This window comes from Galeopterus variegatus, unplaced genomic scaffold (assembly GCF_000696425.1).
Source record: "Galeopterus variegatus unplaced genomic scaffold, G_variegatus-3.0.2 Scaffold1067, whole genome shotgun sequence".
In the NCBI taxonomy this organism is placed as follows: domain Eukaryota; kingdom Metazoa; phylum Chordata; class Mammalia; order Dermoptera; family Cynocephalidae; genus Galeopterus; species Galeopterus variegatus.
The window spans coordinates 190,095-214,752 of record NW_007727178.1 but is presented as its reverse complement, the minus strand read 5'-3'; the positions used below and the strand labels follow the sequence as shown (position 1 = coordinate 214,752).

Sequence of the window (24,658 nt, the reverse complement as noted above, 5' to 3'; positions counted from 1 at the left end):
TCAGGAGCCTCAATTGATTACCTAGAATCTGTGATTGATTAGCTGCATGTGACTAATAGCAAAATGCACTGAATAAGCCCATGAAAATTCAATTAGCCCCACTTTTCATGAGAAATTAAAACAGTCATTTAAGTATATATTTAGTAGTTATGGTGTACTTCTAAGTGTGAATTTTCCAGGGATTATTTCTCTATAATTATATATTTTAGCTGCATTTCTGATCATTAGCCTCTCTACTAACAAAAGTTGTCATCAAGTAATATGTGCTATTATGACAGGTAGATATAGAAGGAAATTGAGAAAAAAAAAATGAGGATTGTGGGGATCATCTTTATCCAAAACTATCTTCTATTAATTAGTTGAAATCAGGGATTCCTATTCTTTTTGATAGTAAAAAATTGCTGTGTTTTTCACCTAAAACCGGTATTTCAGTTATGTAAGGCTCAGGCAGTGCTGAAATGTGTAGTGAGAGGATTTTCACTGGAGGTTCAGGGAGTGTGTTATATTGTGCGAATGCTTACTCTTAGAGATAATTACTATACCTGCTTTATTTCTGGGGGTTAAATGCTAATTTGGAAGTATGTGAATTTTTGTCTTTGTGTTAATTTGATTGAAAAATAAGGATAGTAAGAAAACTAAGAGAAAAGAAGATTCAAGAAATGTCAAAGTGTGGAAGAAAAGACAGTGGTAAAAGAAGAATGAAATTGTATGGCGAAAAGTAATTTTCTTGAATTAACTAGGCTAAGTATTTAGTCATGTTAACCTCCTATAATTTGAGGCATGATTCTAAATATTTTTAAATTTATAAATATCTCTTTCTGAATTGTTAACATTTAGCTTTCATTTGTCTTTCTTTATTGAAACATTATTGATTATGCATATTTGTGGGGTACAGAGTTGAATACCAGTACCTGTATACAATATATAATCAAATCAGGATAATTAGGTATATTCGTCATTAAAAATGTGATCATTCTTTGTGACCCTTTACCAATTTTGTGCTAACCCACTCCTCTCTCCCCCTTTCATACCTCTAGTAACCACAGTTCTGTTCTCTCCTTTTGCAAGTTCCATGTATTATTGTGATTGTTGTTTCTTTCTTCCTTTTTTATTTATTTACATTTTTAGTTCCCACTTATGAGTGAGGATATGTGGTATTTCTTTTTCTGAGCCTCACTTATTTCATTTAACATAATTTTCTCCAAGCTCATCCATGTTGTTGCAAATGGTAGAATTTCATTCTTTTTATGGCAGAGTAGTATACCACATTTTCTTTATCTAGTCATCCATTGATGGACACTTAGGTTGGTTCCAAATCTTGGCTAATGTAAATAGAGCTGTGATGGACATGGAAGTTCAGGTGTTTCTTCAACATGATGATTTCCATTCCTTTGGGTATGTACCAGTAGTGGAATTGCTGGATCATATGGCAGTTCTATCTGTAGTTGTTTAAGATACCTCTATACTCTTTTCCATAATGGCTGCACTAATTTACAGACCCACCAACAGTGTAGAAGAGTTCCTTTTTCTCCACATCCTCACCAACATTTGTTATTCTCTTTCTTTTCTGATAATAGCCAGTATAACTGGAGTGAGATAATATCTCAGTGTGGTTTTGATTTACATTTCCCTGATGCTTAGTGATGTTGAGCATTTTTTCATGTACCTGTTGGTTGTTTGTATGTCTTCCTTTGAGAAATGCCTATTCAACTCCTTTGCCCATTTTAAAATCAGATTATTTGGTTTTTTGGGTTTTTTTTTTTTACTAGCTTCTTTGAGTTTCTTGTATATTTTGGATATTAATCCCTTGTTGGATGTATAGTTTGCAAATACTTTCTCCCTTTCTGTAGGTTTCCTTTTTGCTCTGTTCATTGTCTACTTCACTGTGCAGAAGCTTCTTAGTTTGATATAATCCCATTTGTTTATTTTTTCTTTTGTTGCCTATGCTTTTAACATCTTATTCATAAGGTCTTTGCTCAGTTCTACATCCTGCAGCATTCCCCTTATGTTTCTTCTAGGAGTTTTATATTTTCAAGTCTTATATTTAAATTTTTAATCCATTTTGAGTTGATTTATAATGGCGAGAGGTATAGGTCTAGTTTCATTCTTCTACACGTGGATAACCAGTTTTCCTAGCGTCATTTATTGAAGAGGCCGTCCTTTCCCAGTATATGTTCTTGGTGCCTTTATCAAAGATTAACTGGCTGTAAGAATGTGGATTGATTTCTGGGTTCTTTATTCTGTTCCATTGGGCCATTTGTCTGTCTGTCTGTTTTTTTTTTTCTGCCAGTACCATGCTGGTTTTGTTACTATAGCTTTGTGGTATAATTTGAAGTCAGGTAGTGTAATGCCTTTGGCTTTTTTTTTTTTGCTCAGGATTGCTTTGTCTATTCGGGGTCTTTTGTCATTCCATATGAATGTTAGGATTGTTTTTCTATTTAGGTTAAGAATGTCATTGGTATTTTGATGGGGATTGTATTGAATCTAGATCACTTTGGGTAGTATGGACATTTTCACAATGTTAATTCTTCCAATCCAAGAGCATGGAATGTCTTTCCATCTTTTTGTGTCCTCCTTAATTTCTTTAAGCAGTGATTTGTAGTTTTGGTTGTAGAGATCTTTCGTCTCCTTGGTCAAATTTACTCCTAGGTATTTTACTTTTTTTGGTAGCTATTGTAAAATGAGCTTGCTTTCTGGATTTCTTTTCCTGCTATTTAGTTGTTGGAGTGTAAAAATGCTACTAATTTTTGTATGTTGATTTTGTTTCCTGCAACTTTACTGAATTTCTTTTTTTTTTTTCCTTTTTGTCTTTTTTCGTGTCTGGCAACGGACCGCAACCCTCAGTGTCGTGCCCGTACCGGACCGGGACTGGCAACGGGATCGCAACCCTCGGTGCTGCGCCCGCCCCTCGCTCAGCCAGTGAGCGGGAACCGGTCTGTATGTGGGATCCGAACCCTCGGCGGGAGCGCCGCCGCACTCCCAAGCGGCACACTGTAGCAGTGCGCCACCGGGCCGGCCCTTTACTGAATTTCTTTATCAGCTCTAAGTTTTTTGTAGAGTCTTTAGGTTTTTCTATATGTTGGATTGTGTCATCTGCAAACAGGGACAATTTGAATTTGTCTTTTCCAATTTGGATGGCCTTTTTTTCCTTCTCTTGTCTGACTTCTTTGACTAGTACTTCCAATACTATGTTAAATTGTTGTGGTGATTGGTCACCCTTGTCTCGTTCCTGTTCTGAACAATAGCTGAAAGCTTTTCAGGATGATATTGGCTGTGGGTTTGTAATATATGGCTTTTATTGTCTTGAGATATTTTCTTTCTCTACCTAATATTTTGAGAGTCTTTATCATGAAGGTATGTTGAATTTTGTCAAATGCTTTTTCTGCATCTGTTGAGATAATCATATGGTTTTTGTCCTTGATTTTGTTGATGTGGTGTGTCACATTTATTGACTTGTGTATATTGAATCATCCTTGCATTCCTGGGATAAATCCTACTCGATCATGGTGTATAATCTTTTTGATGTGCTGTTGTATTCTGTTTGCTAATATTTTGTTGAGGATTTTTGCATCTGTGTTCATCAAGGAAATTGGCCTGTAGATTTCTTTTTTTGTTGTATCTCTGTCTGATTTTGGTATCAAGGTGATGCTGGCCTCATAGAATGAGTTTGGGAGAATGGCCTCTTTTTAAATTTTTTGGAATAGTTTTAAGAGAATTGGTGTCAATTCCTGTTTAAAGGTTTGGTAGAATTCAGCAGTTGGTCCTAGGCTTTTCTTAGTTAGGTGACTGCTAATTATTGCTTCTATCTCACTGATTGTTATTGGTCTATTCATGTTTTCTGTTTCTTCTTGGTTTAGTCATGATAGTTTGTATGTGTCCAGAAATGTATCCATTTCCTCCAGGTTTTCAAATTTTTGGCATGTAGTTGTTCATAATAGTCTCTAATGATTCTTTTTATTTCTGTGGTATCAGTTGTAATGCCTCCTTTTTCATTCTGATTTTTGTTATTTGGGTCTTCTATTTTTTTTTCCTTTATTGTTAGTCTAGCTAAAGATTTATCTATTTTATCTTCTCAAAAAAAACAGCTTTTTGTTTCATTGATCTTTTGCATTTTTTTGGTCTTTATTTAATTTAGTTCTGCTCCGATCTTATTTCCTTCCATCTTTTTACCTTTTGCTACATAGATATTGGTATAGATTATATTTTAAAGTTTGATTTTGTTAAAACTACTGCCTCCCTGAAATTTCTTGAGCTTTTCACTTGAGAGCTAAACTCAACCTTATTATTCTAACAACTATCACAGAAGTTTAGTTTATTTGTAAGATGTGTCTTTAAGTTCACCAGATGTCTATTAGCAATATTTAAAAGTTTGCTTTGTTCTTTTTTATAATAGGTACAGCTGTTTCTTACTGGTTGATTAAGGTTTGTTCTGGGGACTAAATCCATGTCTTTTCAGTAACTTAGGTGCTATTTAGAAGGCTGCTTTTTTTTTTTTTTTTTAAAGATCAGCCTAATTCTAGTTTTTGAGTTACGAGGTCCTGTATGTTTATTATTACATATTTGTTCTCTACTTGTTGCTTATCTCAATCCTGTTCATTGAGTTTAGAGAATTTAAATCTATTGATATTAAAAAATGACATAAGTTATTCCCAAACCTAGAATGGGTCTCTGTTGTTGAAATATGTTCCGCCTGTGAGATATAAGCTTGCATCATTTAGCATGCGTGCATATGTATGTATTTATATGTACATACCCGCACCCCACATATATAAATATATATCTTTATATGTAGTTTTCAGTTTTTTTATTCATGAAATGGGAAAGCTAAATTTCCTGTGAGCAAAAGCACCCTTAGACTATATAGCTTCATTGACTTTATGTTGCTCTTCAAGCTTTTTTAATAATTAAAACAACAGAAAAAGATGGTTGCCTTAGATTGCTAATTAGAAACCAAATTAAAGCAATCGTCTGAAGGCATCAAAATGATTATTATAAAATCAGTTGTAGATTTTTTGGGGGAATGAGATTTAGTAATAGGAATCTAGGAACATTTTTGGCTTTTAAGAATTGATCACTGGATGTGAGTAAAATCTTGAAGTTGAATATAAATGACTTATTCATTCTTTTATCTCTGAGAAGAAAAACAGCCATTGTAGGGTCAGTATAATAATATGATTTTAATTATTTCTCCTCTGTTTATTTATAGGACTGATTGTATAGAAAAAAAAGACAGCCCTGAAGTATATTTTTGTTGCTGTGAGGGCAATATGTGTAATGAAAAGTTTTCTTACTTTCCGGAGATGGAAGTCACACAGCGTAAGTTCATGGGGAAAATACATAGGTTTGTTTAGCTAGTAGATAGAAAACAAAGTATATTTGTGTTGATGGAATAATTTACTCCTACCTCCTCATATTCTATTTTTTTCCAAAAATTTGGCAATATGATAAATACTTATTATAGAGTTCTGTAGACCAAATCTGAGTTATTTTTCCCTTCCCCTTTTCCACAGCCACTTCAAATCCAGTTACACCTAAGCCACCCTATTACAACATCCTGCTGTATTCCTTGGTGCCACTTATGTTAATTGCGGGGATTGTCATTTGTGCATTTTGGGTATACAGGCATCACAAGATGGCCTACCCTCCTGTGCTTGTTCCAACTCAAGTAAGTTATTGTCCCATCCTTTCTACTGTTTTAAATTTTATATTTTTAAGACATATTACTATGGTGAAACAGACTAGGTTGTTACAAATTATTTTCCTTAGGAGTTAATTTTTGAATGTTTATTGTCAGGGGGACTGTAGCTAGTTTTGCAAACTTATTAATTTTCTGTGTCCTAAACTTTTCTTACTTAAGGATTAAGGTAGTGTAGAATGAGGGGTATTCCCATTCCTATTCTTCTTTGGAGAGTTTTACTTTCATTCTAATACATTTAAGCATGAGATACACCCTTCTTTGCTTCTTGAGAAGTAATTAATGATGGAGAAGTGATACCAAAACTCTTTGTTTCCCTTCCATCCTCTCCTCCATTCCTCCATTTTTATGTTTTTTTCAACACTACTTGCCAAAACACCCTTTTAACCATGGAAATGGGTTCAAGAAGGTAACCAAGAACGTATGGAAAAGAGGTCCTATAAAGGTTTCAGGAATATATATCCATCAGGATGTTGTTTTAGGGAAGAGGAACAGAAGAGCAACGATTCTTATGTGTTGTTGGTAGTTCAAGTACATTCTTTTGTTTGCAATGTATCAGGTGTGTATTGGAGACTAAAAACTTTTTTAATTCTCTTGATTTGCACTCACCCTACCCCAAATATTTCTGAAAATATAGGTGTAGTGGGTAATCAGATTAAGTTCACTAAATTTTCCTCATTATCTTGTAGACAGTTGGCACTGGTCCAGTGCTTCACAAGAACTTTTCATGGAAGTAGTTAATATACACAGGCCCAGGAAAACTGATAACTTTGGTTATACTTGCTTGAGACATCTCTAAATTCTAGTTTTTATTGTGTTTCTTTTAACTCTTAAGATCAAATCACCTCAGCCTTTTGGATCTCTTGATTTAACTTTGTTTCTGTAATACCAGTAGGATATATGGTTAAAACTTGATAGAAGAAAATGGGTGAAGCCCTATAGTTTAGTGACTAAAACAGTTCTTTCCCTCTCTAAGCTTTGTTTACCTAACACATTTCTTTCTCAATACTTGCAATCTGTTAGCAATAGATTATTGATCCCCATAATCTTTGTAAGTTGCTTACATGAAGATATAAACCCAAAGGCAAAATAACTTGTTCAGTAAATTTGATAAACATATTATTTTGTACAGCTAAATATTTTAACTTTTAAACGTTAGTAACTAAGTTTGGGTTTATTAAAAATCATTTGCAAAAAGTGTTTGAAAATTAAAAGTTTTATTGCCTTATTATGTGTAGTTTACTCCAAATTATAAGATACACTTTACCTTCTGTCAGTGGTAACTTTTTAAAAATTTATTTTAGTATCTAAATTTAAAAGAGAAAGTATTCAGTACTATAATAGTTTCCTGAGTTTACCTTAGATTTGTGATATGAAGCAAGATGGAAACCACATTTATAAATAAATTTGTTGAGGTTTTAATATAAGGAATTTAAAAATAGTAATCTTATAGATAACAATTGATTTGTGTACAATATTTATACAAAAGTGTAGTTAAGACATTTTTAAAAGGGTTCAGTACACTAAATGTGAGGCCATTTTATTTAGAATTACTAATTAACTTAAGGGTTTACTTTTAAAAAAGAAAGATGCCATTATTATTCATAAATAACTGAGCACTAGAGATCGTCCATGAGCATCTATCTCTGTGGGTTTTAGATATTTGCTACTATGGTTAATGTTATTGTACACATTTATTTAGTACTTGCATTTCTCTGTCATAAATTCACATCAATTGTATGAATTGCTGAAAAAGAAGGTATAAATTTAAAGATTTTTTGATGGAATGACCTGGCATGGTCAAGCTTTGTTATGTTTAAAAAATACAAGGCCGGCCTGACTTTATGCTTTCCTTCTGTCATAAACTTTGTTGTAGAAAAGGGGTATTGTTGTCAATGTGGAACTTCATTTTTGTCATTTCTCACTGTCTCTGAAACAGTATGGTATCAGGTTGTAAGTCTCATTTTTGGTGAGAGGTTTATGCGAACTATAGTTCTGCAAGACTGCCTAGCGGCTATCTTGTTACAAAAGGCTTAGTTTTATCTTCTGTTTAAAAATAATTAATGATAATTACATCAAACATTTATTAAACATTTATAGTGCACTAGGGTGCTGTTAAGTTATATTATGCACACATATATATAAATTTACAAGAATATGTAAAAAGCCTATAAATATATAGAATGGGATTTTTAAATTATTATTTCCAAATTGTGAGACTGGTATATAAGGATCATCTTTGGAATTTATTAAAAAATACAAATTCCCAGACCACCCCGAATATGGGATATGTTTCTAATAAGCTTCCCAGGTGATTCTGGTTACCAGCCAGGTGTGAAAAGCACTGATTTAATTTTACCTTACGGAGTTGTTTATGTAGTATTATCCCCATTTTATAGATAAAGAAATTGAGACATAGCAAAGCTCACAAATGTCAGAGCTGGAATCTGAACCAAGAACTGTTTGACACTAAAGCTTTGCTCTTACTGCTTATGCTGTTCAGCCTCTTTTTTTCAGAAAGCAGACGCTTCTGGTGTTTTAGATAATTCAGTAAACATCCCTGCCATCTCAAAATCATTCTGTAGGCTAATTTATTTTCTTGCTTTTGTATGTTAAATATTTTGTGTGACTACTAAGATGAGTAATAACATCATCTCACATTAACATTGTCTCACATAGGATAAAAGGGAAGTAAACAAGTCATAGAAGAGCATATTTATGTGTTTCCCATTAAAAAAAATTTTTTAGCACCTTCTGGAATAGGATTTATGAACATGTGATTAGGTTGTAGAAATCCTGGGCTTCTGATACTGCCAATGCCTATTAGTTTTTGAAGATTTTTTGAACGGTGGGAGAAGTAGGTCGGAGAGACTTACTGTACATTTGAAATCTTCTGTATTTTACCCCATATCCCTGTCCCCATGTTTCAAGTTTAGTTCCAAAACTAATTAGGAAAGATCTTACATTCTTGCCACGTATTTCTGGAACATTTTCCTCCAAATTCTTTACATGCTTTTAGACAATGACATAAAATTTGTCATTCTTTTTCTCAGGAAAACTGTTCCTCAAAGTTTTGGCTAAAGGCTGGTTTGTGAATGAACTGTTCTAAGGCATTGGTCTCATCATGATCAATACGCTAGTTCTGGCAGTTAAATGCTTGCACTTTTTATTTCTAAGACATCAAGTTGTTTAGAATTCTGTCTGATTTTGTTAGTATTTTATCCTGAAGAAGTGATGTAAGGATATAACTACCTTGAAATCTTTCCTTTAATTATGGTTCTTAGTAGCCAATAAAAAATATTCTAAAATAAAGCTAGCACAGTTAACAGGCATAGAAAAAAGCAGTTTGTGTTTTTTTAAAAATTGGAGCCATTATATTTCTTTATAATTCATAACTAGTGTGTTTCTCCCATTGTTTCATGGTATCATTTTCTTCCTGCTCATCTTGGATGAAAGCCTGTATTTCTCTTCTTGGCCTTGTCATTTGCTAAGTCCTGTTCATTGTCCTTTTCATCCTTACTGATTGTGTTGTAGTTAGGACATCACCACACCTGAGGCTGAACTATTTCTGTAATCTCATAGTTGGTCATCTTACTTCCACTTCTCTCGCTTCATCTGTACTATTGCTAGAATAGCATTTTACATGTTTGATTATGTTTCTTGTGTGCTTAAAATATTTGAAGGCTCCCAGTGATCCACAACAAAGAATACCAAGTTTGAAGCATGACATGAGGTCTTCCATACTGTCTGCTTTCTGATTTTTTCTTTCTACTACATCCTAAGCCATTTGTTACATGCATCTAGAGTTGTATTAGGTATGTACCGTTCTTGAACTAATTGAGAAAATAGCGCTCAAGTAATTTTCTGTTGTGTGTGATTCAGATGAATAACTCCAGTTGAGAAGGGCACATAGTAATTTGTGTACAAGTTCTATTCTTTCACTGCATTGTAAGCTTATATGTATTGTAATCACTACTGTATCTTACCCAGTGTTTGTACGTAATAACCATTTTATAAATACTGAGTTGCCGAGTTGAGTTTGTCACATTTAGGGTTATACTGAGATGGTAATGCAGTATGCTCAGGGATTCCTTTTAATAGACATTCAGGTGCTTTAGAGCGTTGCCTTGAGATAAATCTTGAGATGGTATTTGGGGTGGGGGGGGTGTAAAATAAGTTGAAGTATTTCAGGCTTTTATAAAAGAATGACATTCAGTTCTTTCTGTAATCACAGACTGAAGCATCTTATCAATTTGCATTACCCAGGTCACTTTTCTTTTGCTTGTGCTGAAACTTTCAGTAGGGAAGATGCTGTTGTAATATGCAGTGAGTAAACTGAATGCAAACTGGTTTTTCTAGTGACAGTGAGTCATGAATAAGAGGGAATTGATGGACTCTATTATTAAGAAGTCTTATTGTGGTTATAGTTAATGTGGTTTCAGTAAAACTGTTTGCATTGCTTTCATAACTCTATATGAGCTTAAGTTTCCTGTTTACAAGATCTGTATTTGTGTTGATAAAAATACCACTTGATAAGAAAATGAATTTTAGGGACTAGAAATGACCTACCTTTATAAAGATATGAAGTTAGCTTCTTGTTCACTTTTAAAGACTATATAAATAGCACTTTAGTGTTGCAACATTAATACTTTTTTAAATGATATGAGCCTATTCAGTTTTTACGTCATGACTTTTTGTCTAGGTGTAGGTTTGATAAGAACTAAAGGCTTCTAATACCTAAGTTGGGTATACAGAATAGCCCTGTTGACCTTAATATTAAAGTAATAATAGGTTGTCATTTCATGCTATATCAAATTACTATCCACTGAGAAACTGATTTGTAAAAATGCTTTGTAGGATTTTCCTCTTGAACATGAGTATGTACGTGCACCTATTTAAAATTAGTAAGACACCGAAGTGATAGGATAACATTATTCGGCCAAGTCAGTTTGGGAAAGTATGTTGCTTCCTTATTTGGGGAGAATGCAGGGAAAATTTACTAAATGTTATTAAGAGTATTTAATATGCTAACATTGTTATATTTATAAAATAAATATTACATCCATAGAAATACACCTTGAAATATGTTGGTTGCTAAGTGGTTGGAGTTTATGAATCTATCTTTTTCTCTTTTGCTCTCTCTTTTTAAACTCTCTTCTACTTAAAAAGTTAATTATAAATACATGCTTGTTATATATCAAGACAAATTATACAGAAAGAAGTGTGTCCCCCCCCAAAAATCATTTGCTCCTCCCCTTTTCCCTTTTTCTATCACTTTTCTGAAATAACCAGTTTTAACAGTTTGGTGTGTGTCTTTTGACACCTTTCTCTAATCTCATTTGTTTGAGTATATACTTTTTTTTCCCCTCATCTGTGAACTATAAAATGTTTTTCTACAACTGGCTTTTTCTAAGTATACAGAGGATAGCTTTTCATCTTGATATTTTAAATCTATCTCATTTGATTAAATGATGTATTTTTAAATGAAATTTAATGGAGCTTGATTGTAAGCTCATGAAGTACCAAAAGTTCTTTTTTTTTAATATAAAAATTGTGTATGTTTATATTTAAGGTACAATGTGAAATTAGTTTAGAGTTTGTATTAGGTTTCTGCTAAGAGATAGAACCTACATTTTACAAATATTATTTTAGCATGTTTAAAATATGGTGATATGATGCTTACCCTTGAGCATCTTTTTTTTTTTTTTTTTTTTTTGTACTACTATAGGTGTTCTTTCTTCTGTGTCCCACCTTGGTGTGTAATTATTTTTGTATGGGTAACCTAAGTTACAACTTACTTTTATATATACTTCTAAATTAATTGTGGGGAAAAGTATCATAAATTATCCATAGACATGCAGCCTGACAAAAAATTAATTTATTATATTTACAAACGCTCAGATAGGGCCACTTGGAGATTGGCTAAAATTTCATGTCCAAAAGCAAAAAAGGAGGAAGGGGGGAAGGAAAAAAATTTCAAGCTTTATCAACAGCTTAAAACAAGTTAAAGATGCACATTAAAATTTATCAAAGTGGGGCCGGCCTGGTGGTGCACTCGGTAGAGTGCGGCGCTTGGGAGTGCGGTGGCGCTCCCGCCGAGGGTTTGGATCCCATATAGAGACCGGTCCGCTCACTGGTTGAGCGCGGTGTGGGCGTGACACCGAGGGTTGCTATCCCGTTACCGGTCACGAAAAAAAAGACAAAAAAAAAGGAAAAAAAAATTTATCAAAGCACCTTATTTCTAAGAGTGGCTTCCATTTAAATTTTAAAATCTCGAATTCACTTTCCCTTTGGCTTGTGCAGGGCCTCATCTGCCAGTTTACAAATGGGACTGATGCATATAGTCCAGAGAATGTAATTTTTCCTTTTTTTCTTGTCTGGCAAGGAGGTAGTAGGTAGAAGGAAGTGAGTTTGCTTTTTCTCTATATTCTTCATTTCCTGGACCTCATCCTAGACCTCTTTCTTTGTTTCTAGCTACTTCATCAGTGTCAAATCTTTTTCTTTTAACTTAAGATAATAAAAATGAAAAAGTCCATTTGTTAGTGAAAGCTGTTTGTAGCAGATGGGCTGGGGAGTGTACAGGCTTTTTTGTTTTTGCTTAACCGCTCACCTAATGCTTGAGTGCCTCCTGTGTGCCAGGTACTATGCTGGACGTAAAATAAAAGGGGCACAGGGACAGTCCTTGCTTGCCTTTCTGGAGCCCACAATTAATATGTAGGTGAACATAAAAACAGGTAAATTGGTTGGTTGGTGGACTTTGCAGCTTGGAAATGAAGGGTAATGAGAGTAAGAAGGGAGTTTCAGCAATTTTAGGCCAAGAGTGGAAGAAAGGAGAAATCTCTGATTCCAGTTCTATAGCGATTGGAAGAGGAGCCACATCTGGCATGCTTGGGCTAAGGTTAAGTGCTCAATAAATGTTAGCTGTTATTGCTAACAGAGTAACAACTTCAAAATTGAACTCAAAAAGAATCATTTTTATTGAAACTATTGTTAATACACCTCAAAGTTAATACTTTGAAATTAACTTATATTATAAAAGATTTCATTTTTAGTACTGTATCAAGCACTATACAGAGCACTTTACACATTAACTCATTTAATCTTTCAATTCCCCGTGATATGGGTTCTGTTTTATCAAGTCCTTTTTATAGATAAGAAAATTGAGGCATGCATAGGTGAAGTGACTTGGCTTTGAGTCACCCTACTGTGAGTGGCAAAGCCTGGACATTAATTTTCAGGATTATTCTCCATTGATTGGATGGCTTATTTCAATAAACAATTAGGTGAGGTCCATAAAAACTAAATAAGATAGAGACCACAGTACATAAATCACAGTTAAAATAGTTTTTATAGTGAGTATATATAGCCTTGTCAATAAACAGCCATTTTACCACATCACAGTTTATTTTTTATTTATTTATTTATTTTTTTCCTTTTTGTCTTTTTTCGTGACCGGCAACGGATCGCAACCCTCAGTGTCACGCCCGTACCGGGCCGGGACCAGCAACGGGATTGCAACCCTCGGTGTTGCCTCCGCACCTCGCTCAGCCAGTGAGCCGCCGGTCTGTACGTGGGATCCGAACCCTCGGCGGGAGCGCCGCTGCGCTCCCAAGTGGCGCACTGTAGCAGTGCGCCACCGGGCCGGCCGCATCACAGTTTATTTGTGTATAACATGGTCCTTTTCCTTTTTTTTTTTTTTTTTTTAGCGTCAGATTTCAGATTACAAGTGTTAAACAAAATTTCTTTTATAGCCAGTCATATACGTGGTGTTTTTGAGGGGAAACCAAAAAAGGAATGGGCATGCCTATATCTCCTTCAGTCTTTTAACCCTAGTGCTGGCTACCCTGAGGTGCTGACTGCTTCTTGGGGAGCATATACAGAATCCTCATTTCATCCACCTTGGTCTTTCTTTGCTTTGCTTTCAGGAGGAGTAATATGAGAGAAACTGCAGGAAGTAGGAGTTGATATGATACATCAATAAGGAATTTTGAAGATCTAATTGGATAGAATCATGGCTATGTATTTGACAGTGTCAATATTATTGAATCTATTATTGTATGTCTTGCTTACCCTAGCTCAGAAACATATGCCCTGACACATACTATATTATTTCCTTATAGATTCTGTTTCTATTCTGCACAGCAATAGTCTTTTTAAAATTAATAATTGTAAAATTTCTTAGAATGTAAGATAATTAGATGACTAAGGATACAAATTTCAGATTTTGTCAGTTTTCTCATACTTTTTGGGTAGGTGGACCTTAATTCTTTTTTATAGTCCTAAGTGTCCAAAAAAAAATCTATTTTTGTATCTGTCTAGATATAGATATAGTTAGAGATATAGATATATCTTGGAATGGTTTAAATAGTAAATAAAAGAAAATTTATAGTATATATCATACATACATATTTATTTGTAATATATAAACAAAGATTTATATTTTTGGAAGGATTTTGTTTTGTTCCAGATCTGTATATCTAACTGCCTGTTAAATATCTCCACTTAGATGTCTCCAAGCACTCACTAGGGTAATGATTATCTCTTCCAGACCTGGTTCTCAGTAAACGGAGCCACTGTCCATGTGGTTATATAAGTCAGACATCTAGGCTGTATCCCAGTACTGTTTTTTGCCTCATCTATCTCCCTCTGGCAGTTACTTCGTTTTTCAAGGGTTCTGTCCTCAGGAAAATTTTCTCTTATTTAACTTGCCAGTGTAAGTCAGATTTCTCTTTACAGGGGCACAAGGTAGTGACATTCTTTTTATGGCTCTTAGTTTATAATTATGCATTTATTCATGTGAATCATTGATTAGTCTTTCTACCCCACACTACTTTAAGCTTCATGAGAACATAGGTAGTCAGTGCCTGGCATAAACTAGGCACTCAGTAAATGTTTGTTGAATGAATAAATTGGAGATATTTGGCAGTAATTTCTTTTCTACTTAAGGGCTAAGCAGCATCTCTTTCTCATCAAAAACCTAATTACTTGACATAAATGTGCTGGTTCAGTTTTCTCTGTTACCTACAATTAACAGTGTATAATATTCAAGCTACATTTTCCATATTGTGAATCCAAACGGTTTTTTTTAATCTGTTTGTATATTTCAGTGCATTTTTGTTTTTATTTTGTTTTGATTCTTTTTATTTTGTCACATCATTTATACATTGAGACCTGTTGTTGGTGTCTCTTGTTTTGCTTGGTTCATCTTATTCTAATGTTTATTTACTGAGAAGTTAATAAGCAAAGATATACTTGTCTTGTTTCTTTTTTTAAATCTATTTATGTACTTCAGTGAATTAATTTTTTTTATTCTCTCTTGACCCTTCTTATTTTGTCACATAGTTTATCCATTGAGGCTTATTTTTGGTGTTTCTTGTTTAGCTTGAGTCATTTTATAGCTCAATCTAATGTCATTCATTGCGAAGTATATTGAGCAGAGATATACTTTTTGATAAGCTGCATGGGATAGCACCTCCTTGCACAGTGTCAGTATGGTGGCATCTTTATCTCTGAAAGCACCTGTATTTAAACAAGATCCGAGAGATCCTTGAGCCTTGGGAAGTTATTCACAGTTGGCATGTATTTCTTTCAAGGGATGAATTTTACTTTGGAGTATTGATAAGATGTTTTGATAGTAGGATTGGCTCAGCCTTTTGGATGATTATAAATAGTCCTGAATTATTATCACACAAATAAAATCAAGAAGGAAGAAAAATTCAGTTAAACAACGATACAGATAAATGAGTTGTTAGTTCTTTTTTGTGTCAGTGCTGTTGTTCTATGTAGAAATATTATAGAAATATTGGGACCTGGAATATGACCATCTATTGGAGAAATTTACAGCCTTCCTTAACACTGGCGACAGTATCCCTTTTAATTTTAAAATCAGGTTCATACCTACTTCGGGATGACTGGAAAATTGAAAATCTTGTTTTCTATCACTATCTGAGTGTCCTCAGACTGGGAAGTGTGTATGGATACTTGTTCCCAGGGCTACCACTGCTTAACTTCTTCACCTCGATGTGGCCAGGCAAGTAGGTTAACAGTAGGCCAAGTCTGTCACTATGTTTTACCTGATTCTGATAATCTCATTCTTCCTGTCTCATTTTCTTGCTAGAATGTATCCATGTTCTTTATGTTGCACACTCACATAGTCACTAGAAACATCTTTCTGTCTCACCATTATGATTCTACTGTTTATCATGAAAGGAGAGTGAAAAGTTCAGGAGTAGGGAAATTCTAGAGGTTCTTAAGACAACTGTCAAAAAGTGTCATCTGAGAAAATTATTCTAACCATGTATGAATTTGTTCAGGGCTGCTATCCAGTTTTTGTTAAAGGCAATACTGCCCTCTGGTGTCCAGAAACAAATTCCAACTCATAACATCCTCGATTAAATTGATCGTTTTACTCTTATAGTTTAGACTCTAGAACCTCTTAGAAAAATAAATAATTATTTAAGATTTGGTTTTATTTGCTGGCTTGAAGTTCATTGGATCAGGTAACTTGGGGTTGCATTAGAGTCAAGAATTTGTTTACTAACCCATATCTGAGAAGTAATGTCTGAGAGGTTTTTTTGATATTGCTTTCCTCTATTTATAAGGAAAGTGTTCCCAGTCCTCATTTTAATAACACATCGGATCACTGCCAACTTCTAAAAAGCTAAATCATTATTCTCTTTCCTTCACTTTTGTAACTGATGTGTCATTTTTCATTTCATTCTGGATATGAATCGTAATTTCTTTTGCCTGTGTTTTTTCTTCACAAGCACGCCTTTCATATAATGATAGAGGTAAGATGCATTGATGTTTGTTTTATGGTTGTGGAACTTCTTGTGGATGCATACTAAACATTTTGTCCTTAGATTTTTGTCGTCATTGTTGCTTTACTGTGCATCCTATTATAGTTTATGCATTTATGTTATAAAGGTTTTTGCTCCCCACTTTTAGTATTGAAAACACAATTGATTTGACATACATAGTAACAGCTTTTTGTTTTAAAGGATTATTCGCAATATTTATACTCATCTAAGGTAGAATATAGAAACAATTATTTTAGTCGATTTGAAGTTAAACTTAATGGCTTCATTAGCCTTAAAAACCCTCTATTGGTTAATTTTTACAGTATGTCATTAGTGTAAATATCAGCATGTGCTCGTTTTTAACAGGGGCTGACTTTCTGGTCCAGCCCATTATCTTTTAATGTGAAAGCTGTATTTTCACGTAGTTTCATCTTTGACCTCTAGCAAATTAACTAGCTACAAAAGTATAACTTCTGATGATCTGGAGGTTTAAGGCTATAATTAGATTAGAATTCACCCTTCGAATAGAGGACCCTGAATAAGTAAAATGATCACAGATGACTCTAATAATTCATTCGGATATTGGTTATAGTAATGATATTGGCTAGTGGGGGGGGGAAGATTTTTTTTTACCAGTTATTGTCATTTCAAAATTTCTTCTCAACATGATGTCTTCTGATGCCATAATTTTCACGTGCAAATGCATAAAGAAGAAATGTAATCATAGCTATGTTATAGTGCATATCTTTTTAGTTTTGTAAAATAGCATGGCTAGTACAAGAGAAATGGAAACTGGGGAAGGTTGTCAGGAATTCTGAAGTCCTTATAGTTCTGCCCTTCCCCCCAAGTGGTTCTTCTGTGTAGTAGGACAAAGCAGTGCTTTATGGATGACATCAGAATGTTGCTGTCATTTATGATGTTTAAGAGTTTATCTTCCCAGGGGTTCATATATTTTAAAGGTATAAATCTTTTTTCCTAGAATGAAGTATTGAGTTTTTTTGTGGGCAAATTACCGTAATGATGCCAATAAACTGAAAATCATTTTTAATATTAGATTGTAGGACAAGTAAAACCTAGATGTTAGAGATGCATTCAAAGCTTTATTCTGGTAATTTTCATTAAAAGCAAAAAGGTATGTCGGTAAATGTTACAGATTTTACATAGATTTATAATTGTGTTAAAAAGTTACTTATTTTTGTACCCAATTCTTTAAGTATTAAAGAATATTATTTTAAAATTACACTTAAAAACACATTACTTCTAAAGGTTTTGACACTCTACGGGAATGTACCTCTCTAGACCTTTTTTCTTACCCTTTGAAAATTGGCCAGTGTTCTTTTTAATTTAAGCTTTTTACTTTTAAGTAATTTTGACAACAGCATGTTTTCTCACTGTTATGATACAATATTGAAAATAATTGTAATACTAGGAGGGTGATCTAACATTTCTTTCTGAAATAATGGTAGCTTAGAAACTAGCTGGAAAGAGCCTTGGAAACTTATGGGAACTTTGAAGTTTATCTGTGCATTTGGAAAACATTTGATGATCATTTTTTCTAAACATAGACACTGAAAATTATATGTTTTCTAAAATTAAAGTTAGTATACTAAAATTGTAATTTGAACTGCTAGCATATTCTTAATTTGAGATGTGGATTAAATCATCTAAATCCTGTTTTATAGATTGAATCATATCCATGTGGTTGGCAGTCTTTAGAACAGAGAATGGGTAATGTGCATGTTATCTAGAGAAACTTTATTAGCCAATTTATTAAAAAGTTATTAAAAATCTTAGGGTTTCAATTCACAGCTGTTTTACTTTCTACCAGGTTATTTTCCCTCTTCAGCTTTCTGCCCTTGAAAACTCTACCTTTCTAACTTTTTCTGGTTAGCTTAATTATTCCTTTATGCAGTTACACAATAATTCTTGGACCTTGAGGACTTAATACTTTTCTTTGCCTATAGAATAGTTTTGAACCCCCACCCCTACACATTCATTAAAGCAGCCTACTATTAGTAGAATTTCTTATTGCAGATAGAGATAATCAGTTGAAGAATGAGGTAGACAGGGCATAGTTTTAATAAAAACTCTCCAGAGGTTCTTGTGTCTCCTCCTGCTGAGAATTGTACTTGAGTGTCCATCCTTCCTATAAGATATATATCTGACCTCCTTGACCTGTCCCTCCACTAACAGAAACACTCGCTTTTCTAACTGCATTAGTCCATTTCTGTTGCTTGTAACAGAATAACTGAAACTGGGTAGTTTACTAAGAAACAAAATTTAATTTTTACAGTTTTGGAGGCTGGGAAGTTCATGGTCCAGGGTTGCATCTGGTGAGGGCGTTCTATTTGGTGGTGACTCTCTATAGCAGCTCAGAGTATCACATGGTGAGAGATGGCATGAGCAAGAGCAAGAGAGCCTACCCTCTCACTTGCTCTCCTTATAAGCCATCAGAACCACACCATGACAACCCATTACTCCATGAATGGATCAGTCCATTCATGAGGACATAGTCCTTGCGATCCAGTCACTTGTCAAAGGTCCCACCTTTCAAATGCCATAATTGGATTTTCCACCCTCTTTAACACTGTTAAAAGGGAGATCAAGTTTCCAGTACATAAACTTTTGGGGGACACATTTGACCTATAGCATTAACCTTTCATGTTTTGAATGTGGGAAGGAAAAGCAGTGTTTGTAGACCTTTTTAAAATTATATATATAAATATCTGAATTTGAAATGAGTCATAGGAAGTCTTCTATTTTATCTTAATGTTTTAAAATAGGAATTCTCAAGCCATTTTATAAAAATTGTCTACCTTAGTTTAGAAGAAATTGCATGTTTTTCCTGTTTAATATCTTGCAGTGTTTCTATTATTGAGCTTTCTAATGTAGTTGTAAACTTTTAAATTCCTGAGTGGCATCAGTGGGCCGAATGATGCCTAAAGAGAGCACTAAGTGTCTTTGAGGCATTAGAAAAGGAGATAGAATTAGAAGAGGAGAAGAAAAATTAAAGGGAGGTGCATTGATCTAGGGGTGACATAACCCTTTCCAGGTGTCTGAGGTGCCACTCAGTGTCATCATATCCATTGCTTTTGCCCCAGAAATTTTAGTTCCTCCTCATAATACTTGCTTTGGTATGCAGCCTGTGAAACATTTCTATTGCTTTTCTCTGGAAGCTTTCCAAAAGGTTTCCTATATCTTGCTTTAGTTGCCGATAATGAACTGGTAGAATGCTTTCAGTGAAGGGTTGTCATTCTACTTTGTATAGGGAGGATTCCCATTGATTTCTAAGTGTGTACTCCTATTTATATACTATTTGCTCTATCTTTAAAAAATTAACTACAGTGCACTTCTCTTTCATTTACCATACGTTGTTACCCACTGTGATGACTGCTGCTTTTTGGGATTTTTATTTGTACTTTCTTTGCCAATCAGCCCCAGAACACAAATAATTTTTATCTCAGACCAATTTTGGGAAATAGTTATAAGCAAAGGGATGAATTGTTAATATGTTGAAGAGTTAGAATGAACAGAACAGTTTGGCTCTAGCCAACTTACATATATTCTTTGATTTGCTTTGCATTTGATAGACCTACCCACAATGTTTTTAAGAATGACTATGGGTATTTCTAAGATTAACGAAGAAAAAGTTTAAAGTTATTGGAGAAAGTACTGGATTTGGGAGAGAGGGATTCTTTGAGCTATTGCCATAATTTGCTGTTTCAGGCACTTTTCAAATCCTCATTCTCTAAGCAAGTATTAACGAAACCAATGAAATACTGTTAGGAGTATTCTAAAGTTCAGAAAATCATAGTGGGAAAAATTAGTGAGACTGGATTAAAAAGATTTTAGAATCTTTTTTCCTGCTGTATGTATATAGCAGTAGGGCTGAATGTTATTATGAAAACTCTTTAATTCACGTTGCCTGCCTTGTGATCACTGTAGATAATTATAGTGTTTGAGAATTCAGTTCTGACAGGATTGAAGTTAATGTCATCCATATGTGTTTACCATTTCTGTCAGTTGATTCTTCGGTATACTCACTTTTTTCTCATTTTTAGAATCGATATGTATCATGTTCTACTTACTCACAGTATTATTATTGCTTATTTGTAGGACCCAGGACCACCCCCACCTTCTCCATTACTGGGTTTGAAGCCACTGCAGTTATTAGAAGTGAAAGCAAGGGGAAGATTTGGTTGTGTCTGGAAAGCCCAGTTGCTTAATGAATATGTGGCTGTCAAAATATTTCCAATACAGGTATGTTTACTGTGGTTTTCTCAGCTACATATATTTTTTAAAAGATGTAACTGGCTAAGTCATTGTAACTCAGAAACAGTTTGAAAACACAAGGTGGTTCTTTGTGATATTGGAAAAAGCAATTAGTCCTTTTATGTCTGCCTTTGCATCTGAGAAATGGAATTGTTAGTATAACAATTGTTTATTTGGAGTGGTGGAATTACAATAAATGATTGTATAGATCTTTTATCAGTAAAAATTCTACAGAAATGCTAAATACGAATGAGGATTCCAAAAAAAAAAAAAAAAAGCTTCATTGTCTGAGTAGTTAAATTTTAATACCCCTTTGACATCAGAAAAAGCAAACAAGACTAAAAGAGTAGCGTGCTTTGTTTTAGAATTGTTGTTGGAAGGTATATTACCAGACTTTAATTTATTTTCATTCTCTTTTGAGTGTTTATGTAATCATTTCAATTTTTGTCTGGCAAATTTTCAGAGGCAGTGAATCAAGACTAAGAATAATTGGTGTATTGTTGAATTGTTTTTCTTTTAAAATTGGCTGGACTTCTCATAAAACCCTGGTCTAATGCACCTCTGAGCTATTCTTTTGTTTTGTTCATTTGGTGGTATGGAGTTACGAAGATTCCATCTTCCCTGTCTCTTACTTATATATACCCCTGCAACTAACGACATCCTTGGTACTGAGGTCCTGGCTGGACTTAGTGATACAGGCTCCATACCACTGCACCTAGACAGTGGATCTTTCTTATTCCAAGGTTATCACACAAGTGGTTTCTTTGTCTTAATATACTTAGATTTTAGCCTTCTCCAAAGCCTGTTTCATAGAGTCTGTGAAGAAGTTTATTACTTTTATTTTATTTTTTTGGTTGCAATGCAGATACTGTGAACTACATTTTAGTTCTCAGAGAAAGTGTATTCTGTTGTAACAAGATTCATAAATAAGATCAAAGAAGAAGTTATTTCAGTGTGTGAGGAAGCTTAAAAATTAGACATTTCGATGACACTAATTTAAGAGTAACAGCAACAACAGAAGCTAGCATTTTGTTCAGTGCTTTTCTTGTATTAGGTAGGGATGCCTTCTGTGTATGAATACTCACTAATACATATACATACGAGCACACGAGGGTACTTCAGAAAGTTCATGGAAAAATAGAATTAAAAGATAATACTGGGCCGGCCCGGTGGCGCACTGCTATAGTGCGCCGCTTGGGAAAGCGCGGTGGCGCTCCCGCCGAGGGTTCGGATCCCACATGCAGACCGGTTCCCGCTCACTGGCTGAGCGAGGCGCGGGAGCAACACCGAGGGCTGCGATCCCGTTGCCGTTCCCGGTCCGGTACGGGGGCGATACTGAGGGTTGCGATCCGTTGCCGGACACGGAAAAAGACAAAAAAAAAAAGATAATACAAGTCTTTCCACAAACTTTTTGAAGACCCCCTCATATTACCCATATATACATATAATACAACATATACTATAAAAACCCTATGAGACAGACACTGCAATCTCTGTTTTTCTTAGTGAGGAAACTGAATAATTGTGTAACTTGCCAAGGATTAGTGGGAGAACAGGGATTTAATCTTAGATAGTTTGGATCCAGAGGGTTTCTAACTGTTATTTTATGGTACTTGCCACTTCCTTCCACTGTCCTTTCATACTGAAAATAAACTAATCTTTTATGATTAGTTATGTAGTAGACATGGATTATTTGCAGGCACAAATGAATATATGGTGTTTTATGTATTGAATATTTATGCTCCTTGCTCTCTCACTTACTTTTGAAGGGTATGCTAAACATATTTTTTAAAAAAATGTTTGATATGTTAGTCTTTTGGGGAAAAAAATGTTTTCTATTTAGACTAAGTCATTCTACCTGCATTTCATCTTTCAGGGAGATTGTTCTGAATAGCAACACAAGTAACTTCACACCATGATGAAACTGCAGTGTAATACTTGTAATAACTTGTAAGCAGAATGTGTTGCCACTGTAAGATACAGAAGTGCAGCATTTCTGATCAACTCCTGTGTTTTTATAAACTAGAAACACAGAAAAGTGTGTTTTAAGGGATTGGGAATGTAACAGGGCAGGCATTTAGTATGAAATGGTTACCCGTTGTCAGAGATTTCTCTTATTAAAAACCAGGACTAAACTAAAGTATCTTTTAATACTTAGCTTCATTTTTTTGTTTTGCTTTAGCACTTATTTGAATAATCTCTTAGTCGTGATTTATTTACCTGTATTCTTTGCATTCTTACTATTGTTTCTTTTTAACTCTAGGACAAACAGTCATGGCAAAATGAATATGAAGTATATAGTTTGCCTGGAATGAAGCATGAGAACATACTACAGTTCATTGGTGCAGAAAAACGAGGCAACAGTGTTGATGTGGATCTTTGGTTAATTACAGCATTTCATGAAAAAGTAAAAACTACTTAATATTTTGATTTAGTAAACTCAGTGATTTCTACCTATCTCATGTTGGCTATAAGTCCCTCAGACTTATTTTTTCTGGAGATAGTTTGTTATTGTGGTTGATTAATATTCTACCTGAAAATACAAATGACTTTAAATAAGCATTGGTTTTAAAAACTAACTTATTTTAATAAAAGAGCAAAGATGGGAAATTTTTAACCTGATTCTCTATTATAATGCCAGTTTTTTATCCTTGATTTCCTGTGCTATAATTACTTCACTTACAAATACTTATTTCAGTGTAGACAATGGTTAGTAATTTTCATTTATAATCCATTTTGATTACATGACCCATTTTTTTTCAAATTGCATTTTATGTATTAAAACCTTAACTCAGAGCTGGCTGGTTAGCTCAGTTGGTTAAAGCATGGAGGTGTTAACACCAAGATCCAGGGTTGATCCCTGTTACCAGCCAGCTGCCAAAAGAAAAAGGAAATTTTAAATCAATCTAGCTTAGTGACAAAACCAGTCAGGAAATTTATCTGAACTTTGATCTGGCACTAACTTGCAGGGTAATTATCACCAAAATGCCCTTGCTAGTTTTCCTCAATGTTTCTACTTTTAGGTTTAGTATGAAAGTACCATTAATAAGTAGGATACTGTGTTTTTGGTAATTGGTTTCAGCATTGTCAGATGTAAGTGGCACTTTCACATCTCTTAATTCTTGAACAAAAGTATGACAGTAATCTCTAGAGGAAGTTTGTATGGTACAATTTTGTGTTCTCCTGGTCCTATGATATAACATCTCTGTAGTCAGTATATTTTAACTTTTTAAATATTTTCTAGAACTTTAGATTTTCAGCTAGACTTTATTTTTTAAAAACTTTTACCTTCTAAATTGGGGGAAATTGTTCCTGTAATAAACCTTTAAAAATCAATGGTATTCTTCTCTGGCCAAATGTTTATTAATGTGAATTAGAAGGAAATTTGAGCCATTTCAGAAAAATTGATTTTTGGATATTATACTGCATTGAAAAGAAAGATGTTGCCTTCCATAACCTCTTAGGTAAAAAGAAAAGTCTACATGTACGTATGGCTTTTGTAAAAAGCATCCTTTTTTTCCCTTCCCTTTCTTTAGGGTTCCCTGTCAGACTTTCTTAAGGCCAATGTAGTCTCTTGGAATGAACTGTGTCATATTGCAGAAACCATGGCTAGAGGATTGGCATATTTACACGAAGATATACCCGGACTAAAAGATGGCCATAAACCTGCCATATCTCACAGGTAGAGCCAAACTTATTTTGTTTTCCCAGATAATTCAGTATATGTTTATTATTTAAATTTTTAACCCCCTGGGGTAAAATTTATTTTTCCCCTAGTTATCCAGTCATGCTCTGTAAGGCAGTTGATTTTCATGTGTTTTAAATTAGCTTTGAGATTGGCCAGGAACTATTTTGGATAATGTATATGTTAACATCATTAGTAAAGTTTAAT

At 34.2% G+C, this 24,658-nt stretch overlaps 1 protein-coding gene across 2 annotated transcripts in view; it reads left to right on the top strand.

Moving 5' to 3' along the window:
* The window catches only part of ACVR2A (activin A receptor, type IIA), a 90,802-nt gene that overhangs the window by 55,005 nt on the left and 11,139 nt on the right, over positions 1 to 24,658 (top strand). The window contains exons 3-8 of one of the 2 annotated variants that reach the window (XM_008574580.1): positions 5,207 to 5,316; positions 5,511 to 5,665; positions 16,462 to 16,485; positions 20,611 to 20,754; positions 23,030 to 23,173; positions 24,303 to 24,448. In XM_008574580.1, the coding sequence (XP_008572802.1) occupies positions 5,207 to 5,316; positions 5,511 to 5,665; positions 16,462 to 16,485; positions 20,611 to 20,754; positions 23,030 to 23,173; positions 24,303 to 24,448 (723 nt within the window). The remainder of the gene's footprint in view (positions 1 to 5,206; positions 5,317 to 5,510; positions 5,666 to 16,461; positions 16,486 to 20,610; positions 20,755 to 23,029; positions 23,174 to 24,302; positions 24,449 to 24,658) is intronic. The other variant, XM_008574581.1, reaches the window with a different exon arrangement.